The 21,937-nt window shown below is 50.2% G+C and overlaps 1 protein-coding gene across 2 annotated transcripts; it reads right to left on the bottom strand.

Annotated features, from left to right (window-relative positions):
- Positions 1–492: 492 nt before the first annotated feature.
- On the bottom strand, positions 493–20,919 carry CHRNB4 (cholinergic receptor nicotinic beta 4 subunit). Of its 2 annotated transcripts, XM_047797090.1 has the most exons (6): positions 20,701–20,914; positions 16,362–16,510; positions 7,937–7,981; positions 7,725–7,834; positions 5,969–6,956; positions 493–1,430 (listed from the first exon to the last, which is right to left on the bottom strand). In XM_047797090.1, the coding sequence occupies exons 1-6, from the start codon at positions 20,753–20,755 to the stop codon at positions 1,290–1,292; spliced, it is 1,488 nt and encodes a 495-aa protein (XP_047653046.1). In that variant the 5' UTR covers positions 20,756–20,914; the 3' UTR covers positions 493–1,289. The 2 variants fall into 2 exon arrangements, with proteins under 2 accessions (XP_047653046.1, XP_047653045.1); XM_047797089.1 differs by having other exon boundaries at positions 7,725–7,981; positions 20,701–20,919.
- Between the last annotated feature and the right edge of the window lie 1,018 nt (positions 20,920–21,937).

Genomic DNA, 21,937 nt, shown 5'->3' with positions numbered 1-21,937 from the left:
CAATGGTTAACGAATCCGACTAGGAACCATGAGGTTGCGGGCTCAATCCCTGGCCTTGCTCAGTGGGTTAAGGATCCAGCGTTGCCATGAGCTGTGGTGTTGGTCGCAGACGAGGCTCAGATCCCATGTTGCTGTAGCTGTGGTGTAGGCTGGCAGCTACAGCTCCAATTAGACCCCTGGCCTGGGAACCTCCATATGCCGTGGGAGTGGCTCAAGAAAAGGCAAAAAGACAAAAAAAAATTAATAGAATAGTAAGTAAAAGTCAATTTTATTGTATAATTTTATATATATATATATATTTTTTTTTTTTTTTTTTTGCTTTCCCCCACATGCTATCTTTTGAAAGAGACACAGCTGACCCAGTGGGGGTAAAAAGCAGAATGTAAGCTGGGCAGTGGGGCCAGGAGAGAGCCATTCCTTCAGGAAGGGAGCCAGGAAATGCTGCTCAGAGGAGGGAGCATCTGAGCTTGAAGGAGGTATCAGAGCCATGTATTCATTCAACAAACATTTATTGAGCACCTGCTATATGCCAAGCTCTGTCCTAGGCCCTGGGGATACTGCAGCAAACACCAAGGGCCAGGTCCCTGCTCTCATGGAGCTCACACTCTAGTGCTGAAATGTGGACAGTAAACACTCTGTCACATGAGATTCTCGGGCACAGAGGGCTGCTGGAGGAGGGGGGCGGGGTCACGTGGCTGTGGAGGAGAAGGCTTTGGAATGAGTACCTGGGGAAGGCCTCTGGGGAAGGTGACATTGGACAAATGATGGACCGAAGCAGAGCCCTGAATGATGCAGCCCTGGGATAGAGCTCAGGAGGCATCAGGGGAGGAAAGCTTGGGTAGAACATACAGCAAATGCAGAGGCTTGAAGCTGGGAAGACCATGAAGCACGGGAAGGCCCAAAAGGCCAGGGAACCTAATGGACAAGGAGGAGTGGAGGGAGATGGAGTGAGAGGTAGGCCGGGATGCAGACAAGATGCCTGGCACATGGGATGCCACTGTTACGCTCATCTTTATCCCCTGTGCCCGCTGCAGGGAAGGCAGAGAGGCCAGGTTCAGCTGTTCAAAGACTCCCCTGAGGAGGCTTTCCTGGGGTTCCTCCAAGGCCTTCAGAGGAGATGGTCCAGGCCCCCATCCTCACCTCCCACCCCCTCCACAGCCTTGGCTGTTTGATGGGGCTGATGGCTGGTAGACTCATTTCTTTAGGGCCTCATCAGCCGTGACCCAGAGGGAAGCAGCATACTGTCCATCTGGCCACTCACGTCATCTCACCCTCAGTAGCTGGGCAGCCTAGGACCCTTCTGAGGGCGTGTGGGTCTGGAAGAGGGGAGGTAGGAAGAGCCCCACGGTGCCGAGCACACACACAACCACGAACACCCACAGGAACAGCCGGTCCACCACCATGGCCACGTACTTCCAGTCCTCAATGACCTGTGGGCAGAGAGAGGGGCTGGTTAGAGGGGTCCAGCTCGTAGCTCAGGGGGTCTTCCCTGCTTCCCCTCTTCCTTCTGAGTTGGGGTCTCACTATCTGGCCAGGGACCCTGCAGGCCACTGAGAACTTAGAGTGGACAATTCTGCGTCTGAGGCCAGTCTTCCCGCTGGGCACCTGTGTGCCTCTCGGGTCCTCAGTCCATCCCTTATCTGCCCCATGAGGCATCACAGAGTCACTGGGAACTGGGCTGTGCAGGAAGGTTAGGAATGGACGGGGTTATTAATACCACACATTGTGATTCGAAACCAACTTGGATTATAAAGAAGGGGGATGAGACCCGAGGATCACAAAGCCCCTGCTCTCATTTTTGCCCCAAGTCCCCGGCCTGAGCTGGTTTCCAAGGCTTGGGGTGCACCAAGTTGAGGGGGCATGGGCAGTGGAGATCCTGCTGCTTAATTTTCTCAATTCTGTCAATGGCAGTGTCTGCCAGTTCCTGTAATTAAGATCTAGCCTCTTGGAGTTCCTGTTGAGGTGCAGTAGAAACGAATCTGACTAGGAACCACGAGGTTGTGGGTTCCATCCCTGGCCTTGCTCAGTGGGTTAAGGATTTGGCTTTGCTGTGGTATAGGTCACAGATGCAGCTCAGATCTTGGTGTTGCTGTGGCTGTGGTGTAGGCCGGCAGCTGTAGCTCTGATTAGACCCCTAGCCTGGGACCCTCCATATGCCTCAGGTACAGCCCTTAAAAAAAAAGATCCAGCCTCCTTTCATGACATCTGGGTCCACACCCCCCCAACCCCACCCTCACCCGTTTCTCTGGGTCTTCTCGGACCCAGTTGTGGGGAATACGATTGGCAGAAACATGGCTGGTCTCCCAAAATGCCACCATAGATGTACCTGCCGTTTTGGCCTGGGAGGTGCCCCAGAGAGACCCAGCATCCTGGTCCCCCCTCCCTTCAACCCTGCTTTCCCACCCCAACCCCTCTGGATCCTTTTGCATGCTTACTTTCCCTGATGGGGAGTGCCCGGATCAGCAGAACTCAGCAGAGGCTCTGGAGCTGCAAATTTGGGCATCAACGGGCAAGCTGATGTCAGTGACCCAATTCGTCAGAGCCCTGGTTAGCAGTGTGCATCTACCCTCCTGGATGATCCCTCGTCAACCAGCTCCACACCCGCAGCCCAACACGCCGCTAACTCCATCTCCCAGACACAGCAGGCAAAGCACATTCTCCACCAGGCACTCTCCTTGAGGTCCCGGGTTTCTTTGTGACAGTCCTAGTTACAATCGTGTGAGTGTGAGCATGCACCCTCCTTTCCCCTTCTTTTTATATTTTTGTGCTATTTATGGTGCCCAGTTAATCACTAGAGAGGGTGAAAGTGCCAAAGATGAGAAACAGCCTGGCTGGCTTAGGGGTGGGCACGCTCTGGGAGTGGGGAGAGCCTCTTCTCTTCAGCTAGACATGAGAAAGCCCATCAACCAGTAAGGCCACTGTCTGCAGGGCAAGATGCTGGGAGGGGCAAGGAAGATTTAGGACACCAGAAAGATCTGGGCATGGAGCCTGTTTTGCTCTGTGCCAGCTGTGTGACTTTGGGTAAGTCAATGAGCTTCTCTGGTCCTAGCTTTCTCTATCGTAAAATGGGGGTTCTAGTAAAAGCCACTTCACAGGTTCCTGGGAGAGTTAGCAGTAACGTATGCTGGGTCCTGGCAGAGCACCTGCTGTGTGGTTGGAGCTCAGTGAACACTGGTGATTATAATAACTGTGGGTCTTGCCTGGCTCCTTCCCACAAGATGCTTTTAATTAACTGAGTTAGAAACAGGGGGAGGCCTGTGAGTGTCTAGGGGCTGGTGAGGCCTTCGGAAGAGAGTAGGGGCAGCTCAGCCCAGGGTGCAGAAGACCAGCTTCTCAACCTGCATGTGCAGAAGAACCAGGGGGAATCTGGTTAAAAATGTAGCTCCTGGAGTCCCCATTGTGGCTCAGTGGTAAGGAACCTGACTGGTATCCATGAGGACTCGGGTTCAATCCCTGGCCCTGCTTAGTGAGTTAAGGATCCAGCATGGCTGTGGCTGTGGCTGTGGCATAGGCTGGCAGCTGTAGCTCCAATTTGACCCCTAGCCTGGGAACTTCCACATGCCACAGTCAGAACAGGTGACCCCAAAGCTGAAGTTTTTTTTTTTTTTTTTAATTAATTTTATTTTTTGTCTTTTGTCCTTTTAGGGCTGCATCCATGGCATATGGAGGTTCCCAGGCTAGGGGTCTAAGCAGAGCTACAGCTGCCAGCCTACGCCAGAGCCACAGCAACACCACATGGGAGCTGCGTCTGTGACCTACACAACAGCTCACAGCAATCCTGGATGCCTAACCCACTGAGCAAGGCCAGGGATCGAACCCACAACCTCATGGTTCCTAGTTGGATTCATTTACGCTGCGTCACAACAGGAACTCCCCAAAGGTGAAGTATGAAAAGTTGCTCAAGTGATTCCTTTTGAGCCAGCAGGGCCCCAGGCTTTTTATTAACATTGGGGAGCCAATCAATGAATTAGGTGATGCTGAGCTACTGAATGGTTTTGATCTAAGGCAAGTACAAGTAAATTAATTTTTTAGAACGTGAAATGTGATTGTCCTCTGGAGCCGTGCTTCTCAAACAGGACCGTGCCTACGGATCCCTTGGGGATCTGGCTAAACTGCAGTGGCTGAGCCAGCAGGTCTTGGGTGGGCCCTGAGATGCTGCATTTGTAACCAACTCCCAGGCGAGGCAGGACCACACTCCAAGGATGAGGACAAGAGGGTAGAAGGGCTTGTGTCCTACATTCCGCTTGTTAGCAAGTCTCTTTCTTTTTTCACAGTGTATTTTGGACCCTTTCTGCCCTGCTCTTTTCTCTCCGTGCTAATGGAATCCCATGCTTTCCCTCGAGAATGCAGCTAGTGAAAAGCAATTGCAGAAAGGTAAGAACAAGGTGAGGCCCTCTTTTTCCCAGGCAGCTGTGTGTTGTGTTGTAAAAACCTTTTCAGAGAACTTGATCTGATAAGGTGTTAAAATAAGAACATTCACAAGACTTTGAAACTTGTTCTCCTGCCCAGTTTGGAAATGTGTGAAAATTTCTGTTAACCATCGCGTTCTGTGTTTGTTATTAAAAACTTGTCCAGGAGTTCCCGTCGTGGCACAGTGGTTAACGAATCCGACTAGGAACCATGAGGTTGCGGGTTCGGTCCCTGCCCTTGCTCAGTGGGTTAACGATCCGGCGTTGCCATGAGCTGTGGTGTAGGTTGCAGACGCGGCTCGGATCCCATGTTGCTGTGGCTCTGGCGTAGGCCGGTGGCTGCAGCTCCGATTCAACCCCTAGCCTGGGAACCTCCATATGCCGAGGGAGCGGCCCAAGAAATAGCAACAACAACAACAACAACAACAACAACAAAAAAGACAAACAAAAAACAAAAAAAAACTTGTCCATTGAAGCATTCCTTGTTCAAAGGAGCTGGTTGAGACACCTAAACTCTAGAACTCACTGCTTTGTCCTGTGAAAGTAAATTTAATCTTTTCAAAGAAAACTGTAATTGTAGTTACCCTACTTGATCATATATTACCCTGGTGGCAATAGTGTTTCAGTAGATGGTTCTAGACTCCTCAAAGCTACATATGTTTGGGAGTTCCCGTTGTGGGTCAGTGGTTGAGAAACCCGACTAGTATCCATGAGGACGAAGTTTCGATCCCTGGCTCCGCTTAGTGAGTTAAGGACCCAGCGTGGCTGTGGCTGTGGCTGTGGCATAGGCCGGCAGCTGCAGCTCTGATTTGAACCCTAGCCTGGGAATCTCCATATGCCATGGATGCAGCCCTTAAAAAAAAAAAAAAAAAAAAAAAGCTATTCATGGCAAGGCTGACAAGAATGGGAGCAGATGCCCTTGGTGCTCCGGCCCCCCTGTGACCCTAAAGGCTGTGGAATCATTTTCCAACCCACGGACAGCCTCCCACCTCATGCCTGGTTCTCTCTTCTCTGCCCCAAGGCTTTTTCCAGCACCAAAAAAAGCTTGCTCCAGAGCCAGCTGGCATAACCAGGAAGTGCAGAGGAGTTAATACCCCAAGGCTACTCAACCCATGGGGCATGGGAGTCCTTCTTCCTCCGGGAATGACTCTGAGGCTTGTTCCCATGCTTCCACGGGGGTCTCCACCTGGACTAGCCCTCAGGGGCCATGGCAGTATCTTGCTCACTAACACCCACCTTGGCTTTCCACCTCTCCCGTCTCACTTTCCCCACTTCTTCACTGTGCTACCCGGGATCATTTTTCAAAAAAACTGCCTCTGCCCAGGTCCTCATCTCAGGCTCCACTTCGGGGGAACCCAAAACAAACAAAAAAGGGTCACTGGTACTCCTTCCTCTCCCCTGGTGCAAGAAACTAGAATGAAACTCATTTCAGGTCTTGGATGCCTTATTCAAACAAAGAGTTTGAGAGCCCCTATCGCCTGACTTTGGGAAGTGGGAAACTGACTATTATCTGAGCCTCTTCCACTGGGGAGGTGTGGGGGGCTGGGCTAGCAACTTACACTCTGGTCCTGATCGTCACTCTTCATGTGCTGAGCGATGAAGCTGACGCCCTCTAAAGCCTCCTGCACGTCCTGCTGGAACCTCCCAGAAGACCTCAGTCGGAAATCCCTGGGGATACCTGCCACATCGGAGCCGGCTGGAGACTTGGGCGCTGCAGAGGCAGGATTCACAAAGTACATGGAATTCCCGTAGAGGTTGGAGGAGCTGGCGGGGCCCAGGGCAGAGGCAGTGGCGGCTGCCTCGGACTTGATCAGGCGAGCCTGGCTGGGCTGGGGGGCCCTGGAGGGGCTGCCATCAGGGCGCTTCATGAAGAGGAAGGTGGGCAACTTGTGGAGGAAGCAGCGCTTGACCCAGGGTGCCATGGTGTGCGTGCTGGGCGAGCGGTGGTGCACGTTGAGCACGCAGACGCTGGTGACGATGGAGAAGGTGACCAGCACCATGGTGAACATGAGGTATTTGCCGATGAGCGGCACATCGAGGGAGGTGGGCGGCACAATCTTGGAGATGAGCAGCAGGAAGACGGTGAGCGCCAGCAGCACGGAAATGCACAGCGTCATCTTCTCGCCACAGTCCGACGGCAGGTAGAAGACGAGGATGGCCAGCGAGGTGATGAGCACGCATGGGATGATGAGGTTGATGGTGTAGAAGAGCGGCTTGCGCTTGATGATGAAGTCGTAAGTCACATCCACGTAGCTGGGGTCCTGCGGGTTCACTGTCCTTCGCCCAGGGAGGGCCACTATGTCCCATTCACCACTGGGGGTAAAGTCATCCATGCTGGCCTTGGGTGACTTGAGGACCATGTCGATCTCCGTGTGGTCGTAGGTCCAGGAGCGGAACTTGAGGGTGCAGTTCTGCTGGTCGAAGGGGAAGTGCTTCACCTCGATCTTGCAGGCGCTCTTGTAGATGGCAGGGGGCAGCCACAGGATGCTGCCATTGGAGCGGACCAACACATTGGTGTAGAGAGACACCTCGTAGGTCCCATCAGCGCTGGAGGTGGGGACAGGGCATGGAGAAGAAGATCGTGAAATCCCTGGACGGGGCTTGGCTGTTCTCAGGACTCACCACAGAGCCCTGCAGGGTTATTTCTTCCTATTCACTCTCCCAGCCCCTGGTGCCCTCCCTGGAAAGGCCTGCTTTATCTGGCAACAGCACGGCAGAGAGAGCCCTGCCATGAAGCAGCCTGAAGGCTTCACATGAATTAGCTCATTTAAGCCTCACAACAGTCCAATAAAATAGGTGTCATCATTCCCATTTTACAGATGGGAAACCCAAGGCTCAGGGAAGTTCATTGACTTCTTCAAGGTCAGAAAACTAGTAAGCAATACAGGCCAGATTTGAAGTCAGGTCTTTCCTTAGACCACATTCTCATAATCATTTCATGCTTCTGCTGGTACAATTAAGGCCTGGGAAGTCTCTTTAGACCCCTCTGCCTACTTGAGATATTTATGCATATTAAGTCAGTGCTACTGACAGTCAACACTGATGAAGCAACTGAAGGTCAAAAAGTCAGTGTGGAGGACAGAGAGAGTGCTGGACTCGGGGTGAGGATGCTGGCCCTGGTTCCAGCCAAGCCAGAGTGAATCATAAGGCCTTCCCCATCTCTGGGCCTCCGGTTCCCCATCTGTAACTGAGGGTGCCAGCTCTGTGCATCTCTAGTTCCTCTTGCAGCCTGATGGCCTGGAAGTCAGAGTCAAGTGCAGGACTGGAGGACCCCCTGGCCCGGCCCTCACCGCCTTGGCCAACCCTGCCACTCACTTGTTGTAAAGCACGATGTCAGGCAGCCAGACGCGCTTTGCAGGGATCCTTAAGATGTTCACACCCTCATAGCGGGAGCTGTTCCAGGCCAGGCGGTAGTCCGTCCACTCCTGAGCAGACAGGCAAGGCCCTGTCACTTGTAGGTCCCTCGCCGCCAAGGGGCAGCCCTGGAGAAAATGCCTCCTGGGCTGGGGACCCTGTGGGGCACTTACCTGTTTGAGCCAGACATTGGTGGTCATGATCTGTTCTCGCTCGTTCTGGGGAGGGAAATGAGGCTGTCAGTTCTCCGGGTAGGAGGGGAGTGACCTCACTTTATCAAGCAAAAGGTGCCGAGCTCCAGGGCCATGTGACCAACCGCCAACCTAACATCCTTGGCTGGCTCAGAGGTATTTCCCACCCAGCATGCCTATGGCAAAGCTCCTGACCTTCACCCAGAACTGGGACTCCACTGGCATTGCCTTCTCAGTGGAGGGCACCCCCAGCCATGCAGTTCCACAAGCCAGAAGCCTGGGTTGTTTCTGGCTCCTCACTCTGATCCATCAGTAAATCCTGGAGATTGTATCTCCTACACGAGTCCCAAATTTGTCTGCTTCTCGCCATCTCCTCTGCCACCATCATCTGTTGCCTGGATTCCTGCAGTAACCTCCTAACTGGCCTTCCTGCTCTGCCCTGGCCTACCTTTAGTCCATTTTCTACAGGACAGTCAGGGTGATTATTTTAAAATTTTTACTCCCCAGACTATGTTGCTCTGGGGAAACTCTCAGCTCCCCTCCCATCTCATCCAAACTGAAAGCCAGGGAGTTCCCGGTGGTCCAGTGGCCAGGACTCGGTGCTTTCACGGTGCTTTCACTGCTGTGTGCTGGCTTCAGTCCCTGCCCTGGGAACTGAGATCCCACATCAAGCTGATGCCCACTATGGCCAAAAAACAAAATAAAAACAACAAACTGGAGGCCAAAGTCCCCACTTCCCCTCTCACTAGCTCTAGAACCTCTAGTCTCAACAATCTCCCATTAGCTCTTCCCACTTTGGCTACACCGGTCTGTTTGCTCCTGCCTTCGCATGTGCCGTTCCCTCTTCCTGGAAATCCACGCAGCTGACTTCCTCAGGTCTTTCTTCAGGTCTTCCCGACCATTCTATATAAAACAGCACCCTGTCTCCTTCTCTCCCTCTTACCCTGCTTTATTTTTCTTCATAGCACTTATCACCACTGGACACCTCTATTTGTGTATTGTGTGCCACCTCCTCCCAGAATCCAAGTTCCTTGAGGGCAGGCATCACCTAGAAGAGTATCTGGGATGTGTCAGACATGCAGTAAATGTTTGCTGAAGAATGTAAGAATCTTAGAGACCACCATAATCCAATGCTCACCTGGACCACCTCAAGAACCTCCAAACTGGTCTTTGTCCATTCTACACACACACACACACACCCATGCACACACACATCTATTTGTCCTATGCAGCCAGAAGACACTTCCAAAGTTCCTGCCATTCCCCACTCAATCCTATCTTTACTTAGGTCACTTCTGTGGCTTTCTTCACACATAAAATGAAAGTCCAAAACTTTCACAGGGTCTGCAAGTCCTTACCAACCTTCCCAACTTCATTTCATCTTTATTTTGCGTTCTGGGTCTTCTTGTGTTAAATTATTTATTTATTTTTTTGGTCTGAAAATATCTTTATTTAACCTTCATATTTGAATTATATTTTCACTGGTTTTCCACTTCTAGGTTTGCAGTTTTTTCTTGCAGCATTTAAAAATGTCATTTGATTTTCTGGCTTTCATTTTCAACGGTTAGTTTTATTGTTTCTCCTGACTTTTTTTCCTCCTGTCTACTCTTAAGATTTTCTTTGTCAATACTCCATGCTCCTGCATTGGAAGAATTAATATCGTAAAAATGGCCATACAGTCTACAGATTCAATGCAATCCCTGTCAAATTACCCATGACATTTTTCACAGAACTAAAACAAACAATCCAAAAATTTATATGGGACCATAAAAGACCCAGAATTGCCAAAGCAATCCTGAGGAACAAAAACCAAGCAGAGGGCATAACTTCCCAGACCTCAGGCAATGTCACAAAGCAGCAGTAATTGAGATAGTGTGGTACTGCTACCAAAACAGACAGACAAACCAATGGAAAAGAATAGAGAACCCAGAAATAATCCCAGACACCTATGGTCAATTAATCTTTGACAAAGGAGGCACAAATATAAAATGGGAAAAAGACAGTCATTTCAGGGAGTGGTGCTGGGAAAACTGGACAGCTGCATATAAATCAATGAAACTGGAACACACCCTCACACCGTGCACAAAAATAAACTCAAAATGGCTTAAAGACTTAAATGTAAGACAAGACACCATCAAACTCCTAAAAGAGAACATAGGCAAAACGTTCTCTTAGATCAGTCTTACAAACGTTTTCTCAGGTCAGTTTCCCAAAGCAACAGAAGTAAAAGCAAAAATAAATCAATGGGACCTAATCAAACTGACAAGCTTTTGCATAGCAAAGGAAACCATAAAAAAAAAAAAACCAACAAAAAGATAACTTCTAGAATGGGAGAAAATAATTTCAAATGATGCAACTGACAAGGGTTTAATCTCTAAAATATACAAACAACTCTTACAACTCAACAGCAAAAAAGCCAACAACCCAATTGAAAAATGGGCAAAAGACATTTCTCCAAAGATGATACAGATGGCCAACAAGCACATGAAAAAATGCTCAACATCACTGATTATTAGAGAAATGCAAATCAAAACTACCATGAGATACCACCTCACCCCAGTCAGAATGGCCATCATTAACAAGTCAACAAATAACAAATGCTAGAGAGAGTGCGGAGAAAAGGGAACCCTCCTTCACTGTTGGTAGGAATGTAAACTGGTATAACCACTATGCAACAGTATGGAGGTACCTCAGAAAACTAAATATAGAACTACCATATGGTCCAGCAGTCTCACTCCTGGGCATATATCTGGACTAAACTTTCATCGAAAAAAGTACATGCACCCCTGTGTTCATTGCAGCGTTATTCACAATAGCCAAGACACGGAAACAACCTAAATGTCCATTGACAGATGAATGGATTAAGAAAACGTGGAGGAGTTCCCATCATGGCGCAGAGGAAACGAATCCAACTAGGAACCATGAGGTTGTGGGTTTGATTCCTGGCCTCGCTCAGTGGGGTAAGGATCCGGCATTGCCATGAGCTGTGGTGAAGGTTGAAGATGAGGCTCAGATCTGGTGTTGCTGTGGCTGTGGGATGGGCTGGTGGCTACAGCTCCGATTAGACCCCTAGCCTGGGGACCTCCATATGCCACAGCTGCGGCCCTAAAAAAAAAAAAAAAAAAGAAAAGAAAATGTGGAATATATACACAATGGAATACTACTCAGCCATACAAAGAACAAAATAGTGCCCTTTGTAGCAACATAGGTGGAACTATGGAACTAGAGACTCTCATACTAAGTGAAGTAAGTGAGAAAGAGAAAGACAAATATCATATGATATAGCTTATATCTGGAATCTAATATATGTCACAAATGAACCTTTCCACAGAGAAGAAACTCATGCACTTAGAGAACAGACTTGTGGTTGCCAAGGGGGAGGGACTAGGATGGACTGGGAGTCTGGGGTTAATAGATGCAAACTATCACATTTGGCGTGGATAAGCAATGAGATCCTGCTGTAGCACAGGGAACTATATCCAGTCACTTGTGATGGAACATGATGGAAGATAATGTGAGAAAAAGAATGTATATAGGGAGTTCCCGTCGTGGCACAGCGGAAAAAAATCCAATTAGGAACCATGAGGTGGCAGGTTCAATCCCTGGCCTTACTTAGTGGGTTGAGGATCCGGTGCTGCTGTGAGCTGTGGTGTGGGTCCCAGACGCAGCTTGGATCTGGTGTTGCTGTGGCTGTGGCATAGGCCAGCAGCTGTAGCTCCGATTAGACCCCTAGCCTGGGAACCTCCATATGCCACAAGTGCAGCCGTAAAAAGACAAAAGACAAAAAACAAAACAAAACAAAAAGAATATATGTATATATATGACTCGGTCACTTTGCTGTACAGTAGAAATTGACAGAACACTGTGAATTGGAAAAAAAAAACTAATCCTCGATTAAAAAAAAGATTGTCTTTGGTTGCTAGGAGTTTGAATATGATGTAGCTGGGTATGATTTTCTTCATATTTATCCCTCCTGGGTTTGATAGAGCCTCTTGAATCTGTAGCTTAATATCTTTCGTCAGTTTTGGACAATTCTCAGCCAGTATCATTTCAAATATTGTTTCTGTCTAATTTTTATTTCCACTCTTTCTAAATACACATGTTAGAGCTGAACCTTTTTATCACATATCATATTATCTTTTCTGTATTTTCCATCCTTTTTTCTACCACTTGTTTAGATATTTTTCGTTGACCTCTCTTCCAGTTCATTAACGTTCTCATCTGCTATGACCAGTCTGCTGTTAAACCCACCCAATAAGTTTTAACTTCTCCATTGTAAGTTTCTTGAACATATTAATACATGGTATTTGCTTTTTAAGAAAAATTATTTTGTTTGGTGGTAAAATATGTGTAACAAAGTTTACCATCTTAATGGTGATTGTTTTCAAGTCTATGTCTGATGACTTTAGTATCTGAATCATCTGTGTGTCTGTTTCCCCTCTTTTTTTCTCTTGGTTGTTTCTTATTTCATCTTGTCTTCCTGACCACTTGGTAAGTTTTTAATCTGTCATTATCTGCCTCCAGGTAGGCTTTATGGCAGGCCATTAGAGAAGGGACAGATCATCTTCATCTAGTCTGTGACTGAGCTGGTTCAAAGCAAGTTTTAGTTTTTATGAGGTTCAGTCTGTTCTTTTATTATTATTATTATTATTGGAGTATAGCTGACTTCAATGTTGTATTAGTTTCAGGTGTACAGCAAAGTGAATCAGTTATACATATACATATATACAGTCTTTTTTCCCATATAGGTTATTACAGATTTTGAGTGGATTTTCCTATAGGTCCTTATTAATAATCTATTTTATATGCAGCAGTATGTATGTTATTCCCATCCTCCTAATTTATTCCTCCTCCCCACACTTTCCCCTGTGTAACCATAAGTTTTATTTGGAAATCTGTAAGTTTGTTTTGGTTTTATAAATAATTTCTTTTCTGGAGTTCCCGTCGTGGCGCAGTGGTTAACGAATCCGACTGGGAACCATGAGGTTGCAGGTTCGGTCCCTGCCCTTGCTCAGTGGGTTAACGATCCGGCGTTGCCGTGAACTGTGGTGTAGGTTGCAGATGCGGCTTGGATCCCGTGTTGCTGTGGCTCTGGCGTAGGCCAGTGGCTACAGCTCCGATTCAACCCCTAGCCTGGGAACCTCCATATGCTGCGGGAGCGGCCTAAAGAAATAGCAAAAAGACAAAAAAAAAAATTTCTTTTCTATAATTTTATTAGATTCCACATACAAGTGATATCATATGATATTTGTCTTTATCTGGCTTCTCTTAGTATGATAATCTCTAATTGCATCCATGTTGCTGCAAATGGCATTATTTTGTTCTTTTTTATGGCTGAGTAATATTCCATTGTATACATGTACACATCTTTATCCATTCCTCTGTTGGTGGACATTTAGGTTGCTTTGGGGTCTTGGCTATTGTAAATCGTGCTGCAGTGAACACAGCACTATTCTTTTTGAATTATTGTTTTCTCTAGATATATGCCCAGGAGTGGGATTGCTGGATCATATGGTAGTTCTATATTTAGTTTTTTAAGGAACCTCCATACTGTTCTCCATAGTGGTTGCACCAGCTTATATTCCCACCAATCATGTAAAGGATTCCTTTTTCTCCACACTCTATGAGGGCTGGTTTGTTCTTGATTCATTTCAACTCTTAGGAATGGTCCTTTCCAGGTCCTCACCAAGGCTCCATCTGCTTAGTGGGGCTCCACTTCCAGTTTGTGTCATTCAAGCCCTGTAAGAGCACCAAGTGTTCAGCAAGGCTTCCCAGCCGCTTAGCCACCACTTATGCTCAGCTCCCTAGCCATTTGGCCCTATACTGTTTATCAACCATCAAATGAGGGGAAAAGCACCAGAGACTGTGTCAGGGTTACTCCTGGATCCTGGGTCCTCAAGTCCTGAGCTCTCCGAGATCTTCAAATTTAGGGGTTGGGAAAGGAGAGACATTTTTGTCTGGCTTTTTTCTTTCCTTTTTTTTTTTTTTGGTCTGGCTTTTTTCTAATTGTTCTTGTGGAAAAGTTATTCTGCACCAAGCTATTTTGTCATTACTGAAATGTGAAAACCTTCATGTGTCTTTAAAAAAAAAAAATTTTTTTTTAAAAGCTGGGGTGTAATTTACATACAGTGAAATGCATAGATCTTAAGCATACAGTTTAATCAGTTTTAACAAATGCATTGTCCAGGTAACCCCCCTCCTTTTAAGGTACAGAACATTTCTATCACCCAGAAAGTTCTCTTGTTCCTTAATCCTATCACTCACTCCCCTTTACTCCCCCAGCAGCTGCCTTCCCAAAGGTAGCCCTGACCTTCCCAAAGAGCTGCGTCTGAGGGCCTGCTGGCCTACACAGCACAAACTCCCTGTCTGCTCTCCAGAAACTTCCATCTTTACATTGGTCATGCTCATAACCCTCTTTCCTTGAAAACCAAACCCTGAAACACAAAAGGAAAAATAAGCCGTAAAACCTCGTATTTGCCCTATACATAGCTTTCAGGCTTATGACAGCTCACTGTGCTACATTCAGAGGCGTGGGGGCTGGAGGCTATACACCCTCCTCCTTCTGTTACCTCAGAGGGCCCACAGAGCAGATGTGGCGGGGCCAGCCTTGGCCTTGAAGCATGGCCAGAGCTGCCTGCCTGTTCACCCTCACCAGGGCAGCAGCTGCAGGGCAGCAGCTGGGCTCACTCCATTAAGCAAAAAGCCCTGAGCTGGACAATAATACTCAGACACAAGCCTGGGAGCAGCCTGGCCGGAAGCTCTTATTCCTTCCAGTTGCCTGTGGAGGGGGGAGGGAGGGACAGAGAACACAGGCTGTTCACCCCTCCCCCATCCTTGGGCTGTACTTCCTCCCTGGGGAGGGAGCCATCCATTAATTTGGCCAAAGCCTTCCTGAGGGCTGTAGGTTGGCAGGGCTGCTGTTGTGGATGACAAGTATGCTGAACCTCCCCTGCACCAGAGGAGGTTCAGTCCCCTTGGATAGCCCCTTCCCCAGGGCTGGACACAGGGCCCTCACAGGGCTCCTCATGGTAACACTCCCCTCAGAGCTGCTTCCAGAAGCGGGGCTCCAAACCTGTGTGTGTGTTGGGGGGTGGGTGCGGGGTTAGAAAGGGCCACCCAGCCACCCAGGGAAGATTAACAATGGCCAGGGTTCCCTCGGGCACACCCAGGACAGCAGCGGGGAGAAGGGGAACTCCCTAGTACCTCAGCCTGCCTCAGCACCCCCACCCCAGCCCCACACCCACACATGACAGCCCTGCTTGTGCACTCTGTAATCCAGTCTTCCTCTCCAGTGCATCCAGCACCCTCATTTACCTGGACCCTCACCCAGCTGGCTAGACTGAGGCAGCAGCTGCCTCTGGTCCTGTCTCTACACCTGGGTTTCCATGCCCATCAATCAAAACCTCAAGAGGTAGGGCGTATGTGAGGTCATCTGTTGAGCAGGCTAGGGGAGCTATTAGGGTAGGAGGAAGCCATGTTGGAAGCCTGCCTGTCTACCGCAGGCCCCTTGGCTGCCTACCCAGTGGTCATTCCCCCCTCACAACTTCCTTGCTAATAAAACCATGAATTTGTTAGCTGTTGGATACTCATGAACTTCCTGGGCCCTTCTCCAGCCTCCATGCCATGTACTGCTAAGTCTTAGCTAACCATGGTAATTTCATTCCTCCAGCTAATAATCAGTTAAGGCTTAGGCATGAGCTAGAGCCCTGGCCATTGTGGTAGGGGCTGCCTAGAAGGCAGGTCTCTAGGAAAGTTTTCCTTGTACTCAAAAATGGAACCAAGAAAAGATTTGCCATTTCCTGCTGTAGACATTGTCAAGTTTGGAGCCATGGGCACCATCTTGTGATCATGGGGGAGAAAGAAGAGAATCACAGAGTCCTGACAGCACCGTTAACAACCTAGAATCCTGAGATCATTGACTTACTACATTAGCCAACACTGAAACGATTGGCCAGCTATCCTGTCAGGGGATACAACAGATGGCCTTATTGTTTTAGCCACTCGTAGCTGGATGTTTCGTTGAACATCCAACTACGCTTGAAGCCAAAGCATTTTAATTGGTACTGAGATCGTGGATTTGCAGGTGGCTCCACGCTGTGGAAGTGGAGTGCACAAAGCGGGCAGGACGTCCCTACCAAAGAGAAGAACGCTCGCAAAGGCACAGACCACAATTTTGGAATGAAAGAATCATAACTAAGAGACAGAGTCAGGGCTCTTCAAACTTTAGGCCAATTCCTTAATTTATGCATATGGAAAAATATCAGATGCACAACCTAGGACCTTGTCCAATCCTCTGGCGGTGCCAGAAGTAAATCCCTGACTCCTTTCCCAGGACCTGGCCGGGGCGCTGGAAACCCACTGTGCCTCACCTCCTGAGCCTGGAGGCCCGGCTGCCCCCTGCACCTACCACACTGATGAGCTGGGCCAGGGAGAGCTGCAGCTGGATAGAGATGACCTGGGAGGAGCTGGTGGCTGGGCGGATCAGGTTGTTGTAGCGAGTTTTGTTCAAAAGGTCATCCATGAGCTTCTCCTCAGCATTGGCCGTGCGGCAGTCCCCTGGGAAAGGACAAATCAGACCTGCTGGGTCCTCATCTGGCTGATGGCACTGAAGGGGAGAGCTGCGACGGCCAGGACGTGCAAGAGCCCTCAGGGCTGGCTGGAGCCGCTAAGGTCCCACAGGCCTGCCTCTCCTTGGGGACATCAAATTAAGTCCATCCAAGACAGAGCTCAGCTTTCTCCTCCCAGGCCCTACACCTTCCTTCTCCTGTTCCCTCTAGTACTGAATAGCTCTAACACTCTAGAAATCTAGTCCAAACCTCGGGTGTCTTCTCCCGACTGCTCCCTTGGTTCATCCGAGGGGCCACCCAATCTTGTCTAGTCTACTTCCCAGGTCTCTCATACTGTCTTCCCCTATCCACCCCTCCAGCCCTGGTCCTGGCTCACCCCCCCTGCCCCAGGCTCTTCCAGTAGGCTCCTTGCTGAGCCCCCCACCCCCACTCTGTCCCTGCCATCATGTACCATATAGTGCCAGAGTAGTCCTCCTGCAGCTACTGGACCAGAGCCTGTCCCTGGCCGTAACCTCTCAGAGCTGTAGGCAGAGTTCAAACCCAAATGTTGGGGCTTGGCATCCACAGCCCTTCGCCCCTGGCACCAGCTTTTCTTCTTCAACCTGATCTTTTCTTGCCTCTTCACTTTGACACCCAGGCACTCTGTATTTGGCCATATATACATATTTCCCCATGTGGCTAAGTCTTCGAGCACACTCTTTCTTCTGCCTAGATGTCCCCCAGGCCACCAGCCATCGACTGTCTGAGTGTCTTTCTTGTGCCAGGCACTGTGTTATGTACTGGCGATGAAAGCAAGCAAAAAACCAGAAATGGCTCTTGCCATTCCACCACCTCCAGTGGTGTGGAAGAGAAATACTGCGCACAAACGTGGGTTTGTGTGTAGAGCTGGGGGGCAGGAGGGATGCTTTCATTTAAAGAAAGAGGAATTGCACTAGGGGGAGCTTCCTGGCTTCACACCCGGCTCTGCAGAGTGCAAGGTAGACACGAAACGGAGAGGTCCAGCTGGCAGCTGGAGCTTGGTGGAGAGGTTTGGGCTCAGAGTCATATTTGAGACCCAGCAAATCCAGCCTCCTTCAGGGAGCTGACCAGGCTCTGAGCTCCCTCAAGTCCCCATGGTGCCAGATCTGCCCCTCTTGACACCCCAGATCTCTTGCCAGGTGGCATTTGAGTCTTTGTCCCCCCTCACATGTCTGGAAGGTGAGGTTCAGGAACTCCTTGTGTACTCTGGTGTCTGCAGGCATGGGCAGCTGGGCATGGGGGGATTGGAAAGAGGGAGCCTTAGAGGAAGGTCAAGGACACCTGAGCAGGAGACCCCAGGAGCATAGGAAAACAGGAAGGTGTGCAGAAGAAGTAGTGGGGGGGGCAACAGATGGAGAAAATAAGTAATAAGGGAGGCTGAGGAGGCAGGAGTGGGTCTGCTGGCTGCCGGGTCCAGGACCGGGATTACATCCCCCCCACAAAGGGCCAGTTTATTCTCTTACCAAATCCCTCCCTCTGGATGCGGCCAGAGGGCCCAGAGTGTGAACTGCCTGATGGAACAAGTCTGAGGTGGACTCCTGGGTGGATGCTGGGCTGGACACAAGGCCATGGGGAGTAGCCACCACCCTGCCTGCTCCATGCACTTTCCAACTCGTTGCCTATCTGGAGCAGATGCAATATTTAGTGCCTGTGAAAGATGCTCCCAGCGCACCTGCTGCCTGCTGTCCCTCCCCCAAACTGCCCCAGGCCGTCCAGAGGGGGTCCTGTGGATGCTTGGCCTATATTCTGAGCCGTGCCTCTCATACCCTGGATCCCCTCCCAGAAGCCAGCTGCTTGAATACCCTAGAAGTCAGTCTGTAGCCCCAGGCTATAGCCGGGTCTCTCCCACAGCCCCTCATTATTTTATATATTTGGTCTGACTCATCATTTAAGTGGAATATGACTTGCCCAAGTCCATCTGGCATGTCTGGGGCAGATTGGGCTGGGGGCAGCTGGATCCCACATCTCTGCATCCCCAGGAGGCTGGTTTACCTTGGTTCCTGAGAAGCCACGGCTGCTCTGCGGGCTGTGGAGGCTTGTGTTCCAGCTCTGAGCCCACCTGGGATGCTCTGCTTGCTCACCTTTGCACCTGTCCTGCCTCTCAGGTATTCTGCTAGCCCCCAGGGATCCTCGCCCATTGTGAGGACCAGATATAGGCTCCAGAGTTGTAGGTTTTGAAAGCTTTAGACCATTTAGCCCACTCTGTTTCTTAGCTGGGAAACTGAGACCAAATAGGAGCAGGAACTTACTCAAGGAGCTCCAGCAAGTCAGAGGCAGAGCCTGGTCTAGGAAGCTCTTTTAGGTCAAGGCCCTCCCCCAAGCCCTGTGCCTTCTTTCTTTCCCTTTCTAACTTCTCTGTAAGGAGATTGCCCTTGCAGAGGCCGTCTTGATGTCCAGAACCCAGGGTGTACTCAAGCCTGCATCTGTGTTTACGAGTTGGGGCAAAGAGGTTCAGAACAACACATGTTTAGGCTTTTCAATCTGCTGCTTTATGCCTGTGAGGCCTGCTGGGTTCAAAAGACAAGAGACAGGCCTCTCACGCCCAGATGACAGAGGTGGCAAAGAATGGGTGGAAGCTTCTAGGGCAGAACTGGGGGGTGGGGGTCACCTCCCAGACCTGGGGCTGGCACAGTTAAACAAAGACGCCACCACTAGGGGTCAGTCATGACTCAATGATTCTGAGGAGTGGGCCTGACCTGACTTGCCAAGCTTTCTCCAGAAAAAACTTCTCCCCATCAGTTAGGGGTTAACAGTCTGAGAGGAAGCCATAACTGGGATTCTAAACGGTGTGCATGTGTGTACAGTTTGAAAAGCTGACCATAAAGTTTATATTGGGAAATGGAAAGGCAATATTTATTGGTTTGGAATACAAACCACAAAAAGTAAAGGGTCAGTGGACTCTTGGCAAGTGGGCACTTGAAAGGCAGAGTGATTTGCTATTGGGGGTGTTTGTCCTTAACTAAAGAAGGGAACAAGATTTGTATTTACTAAAAGGCAGCTATGGATTTTTCTTAAAAGTTGAGCTTTTTACTTTTTACAAAGAACTCACAATGTATTATCAGTAACTTTTCCAATCACGTGTAAGAATCACCTGGATGCTTGTATAAATTCTGATTTACAGGCTCCATTCCCAGAGATCCTGATCCCGTGAGCCTAGGATGGGGCCCAGGGATGTGTACTGGGTGTTTCTGATACAGGTGGCCCCAGGATTGTGCTTAAGAATCATTGCAACTGACTCACATCTGAGTCCCTCAGTATGTAGCCAGGGCATCTCTTCTCCATAGAGCAGAGAGGGAAACTGAGGCCCAGAGAGGGTCAAGGAATGGCACAGGGTCAACTGAGCAAATGGTGACAGAGCCAGGACACACACATGAAGTGCAGACACCATCTTTGGTGAGATCTCCGCTTCGCCATAGGAATCGTGTATGTCCTCCACTCCTACTGCCAATACCCCCTGTGGTGTGTCTCCGTCCAAGGGAGATGTAGGCCTGGTCCTCTAGGCTGTCTGGGGCTGGGAGGACAAGCTTGGGCTGGAGGGTAGGAACCGAAAGAGCCCTTGGAACCCAGGTGGGGAGCCAGGCTGGGAGCAGGCAATCCTCACCATATATGGACTATGTCTGGGAAAGGCCGATTGGATTTCCCTTCCAGGTGTCAGAGTCTTCAGGTTCCTGAGTAGTAGGCCAAGCTAGCTGTCCCAGCTGGCCAACCCCCAAGGGGAGGTGACTAGAGGCAGTGGTACCAAAAAAGTGTGTTTCCCAGGAGATCCACCCCCCAAACACACCCGGGCTGGCGATTTAGGCACCCTCCCCACGCCCCCAGGCTAAGTTTCCCTATCTTCACAACAGCGCTGGGATTGAGCAGAGCTGCCTGTCCAGCGGGTACCCCTCAGCTCCGCTGCCCAGTTCAAAGGCACTCCCTAAGGATGGTGGCCCTGGCCGCCGCGCGGAGGAGAGGCGGTCCCCACCCCAAACCTCGCAGACCCACTCATCCTGGCCCGCCCCTGCTGCCTTGGCGAGTGGGCTCAGCCCCGCCCACGCCCCCATTTGTCCCAGACAACCTAGGGCCACTCCTCTGGGCACCTTCCTACCCTCCCACCTGTGGCCAGTCCCCAGAGCTCTTCCTGACCAGGCGCCCCTCCCTCCTTCCCCGAAAAGAACTCACCGCGCCAGCAAAGGGCAACTAGGGAGAAAAGCAGCAGGGGAAGCACACTTCTCATGACGGGTGGGGGGCTGAAGAGGCGGCTGAGGCGAACCCAGCGGGCCGACCACCCAGGCACTGGAAGCCGCAAGCAGGCGAGTGAGCGCTGCTGCCCACGGCCTCGGGAGTCTGAAGACGCGGTGATGGCGGGCACTAGGACCCGGCGGAGCGCCCAGTTGAGCCCCGCTGGGGGCCCGCAGCTGTGAGCTCCGCCCACCAGGGGATGGGGCGGGGTAGAAGAGTCCCTGGGACCCTGGCCGCCACCTTCTGGCTCTACTGTCTCCTCTCCACCTACCACCTAGGTTCGTCACCCCAGGGGCTGGCCTTGGTACTTCCGACCAACTCTGGCTTCCAACCACTGAAGGGAGGCCAGCAGGACAACACCTGCACCCTTTGTGCAGTTGGGGAGACTGAAGCAGACACGTGCTCTGGATCCCTCTACTGTTGGAGAAAGCGGGTGTGCTCCAGCCAGGAGGTTCCTGGGCTTTGCCTGCTGTCAAGACTCGGGAGGTCTTTCAGAAAATAATCTCAAGTATGTGTCCACGTAGCATTTCAGAGAATGGGGAGTAAGCCACCTGGAGTGGAGCACAGCTATTTACAGACATCGGTGCAGGGGAGCGGGAAGCTTAGGACAAGTGTGTGTGGAGGGTAAAAATAGTTCAGGGAGCCCTTACCTAGACTGAGTGACTGGGAAAGGAGTGGATGGGGCCAGAGTTGGCTGGCTGTTTCCTCACCTAGGGCCTTGCAACTTGTGCAGACCACAGGCAGCTCAGGTGATTCAAAGGGGGCAAGCCCCCACCCCAGCAAGGTGGCCCTTGCTAACTAAGTGTTGGAATCAGTATCATTCCCTTGGAGGTTGGGGATCTCACAGAACAGACATCAGCGCCAGGGCAGCCCTACTTTGGGACCTGGCTAGAACTGGTGCTTCAATCCAGAATCCAAAAGGTCCTTTGACATATTCCTGTAGCCCATGTCACCCCTTCCTCTCCAGATCCCCAGCTCCTTCCCTCTCTGGGCCCCAGTAAGCAAACCTAACACCTGGAGGGACAAAGTGGGAAGGATAGGATCTGGGAGAGTGAGCACCTAAAAAAAGGCACCTTGGCCACCTTCTCTCCAGGACTCGCAGTCTTGCTTTCATATTGCTTCTCCCAATGTCTTTTTTGTTACAATCTGACATGTTCACATGTAGACTTTTAAAAGG

Source organism: Phacochoerus africanus, chromosome 9 (genome assembly GCF_016906955.1).
Source record: "Phacochoerus africanus isolate WHEZ1 chromosome 9, ROS_Pafr_v1, whole genome shotgun sequence".
In the NCBI taxonomy this organism is placed as follows: Eukaryota; Metazoa; Chordata; class Mammalia; order Artiodactyla; family Suidae; genus Phacochoerus; species Phacochoerus africanus.
The sequence above is the reverse complement of the archived record's forward strand: the minus strand, read 5'-3'. Positions and strand labels throughout refer to the sequence as shown.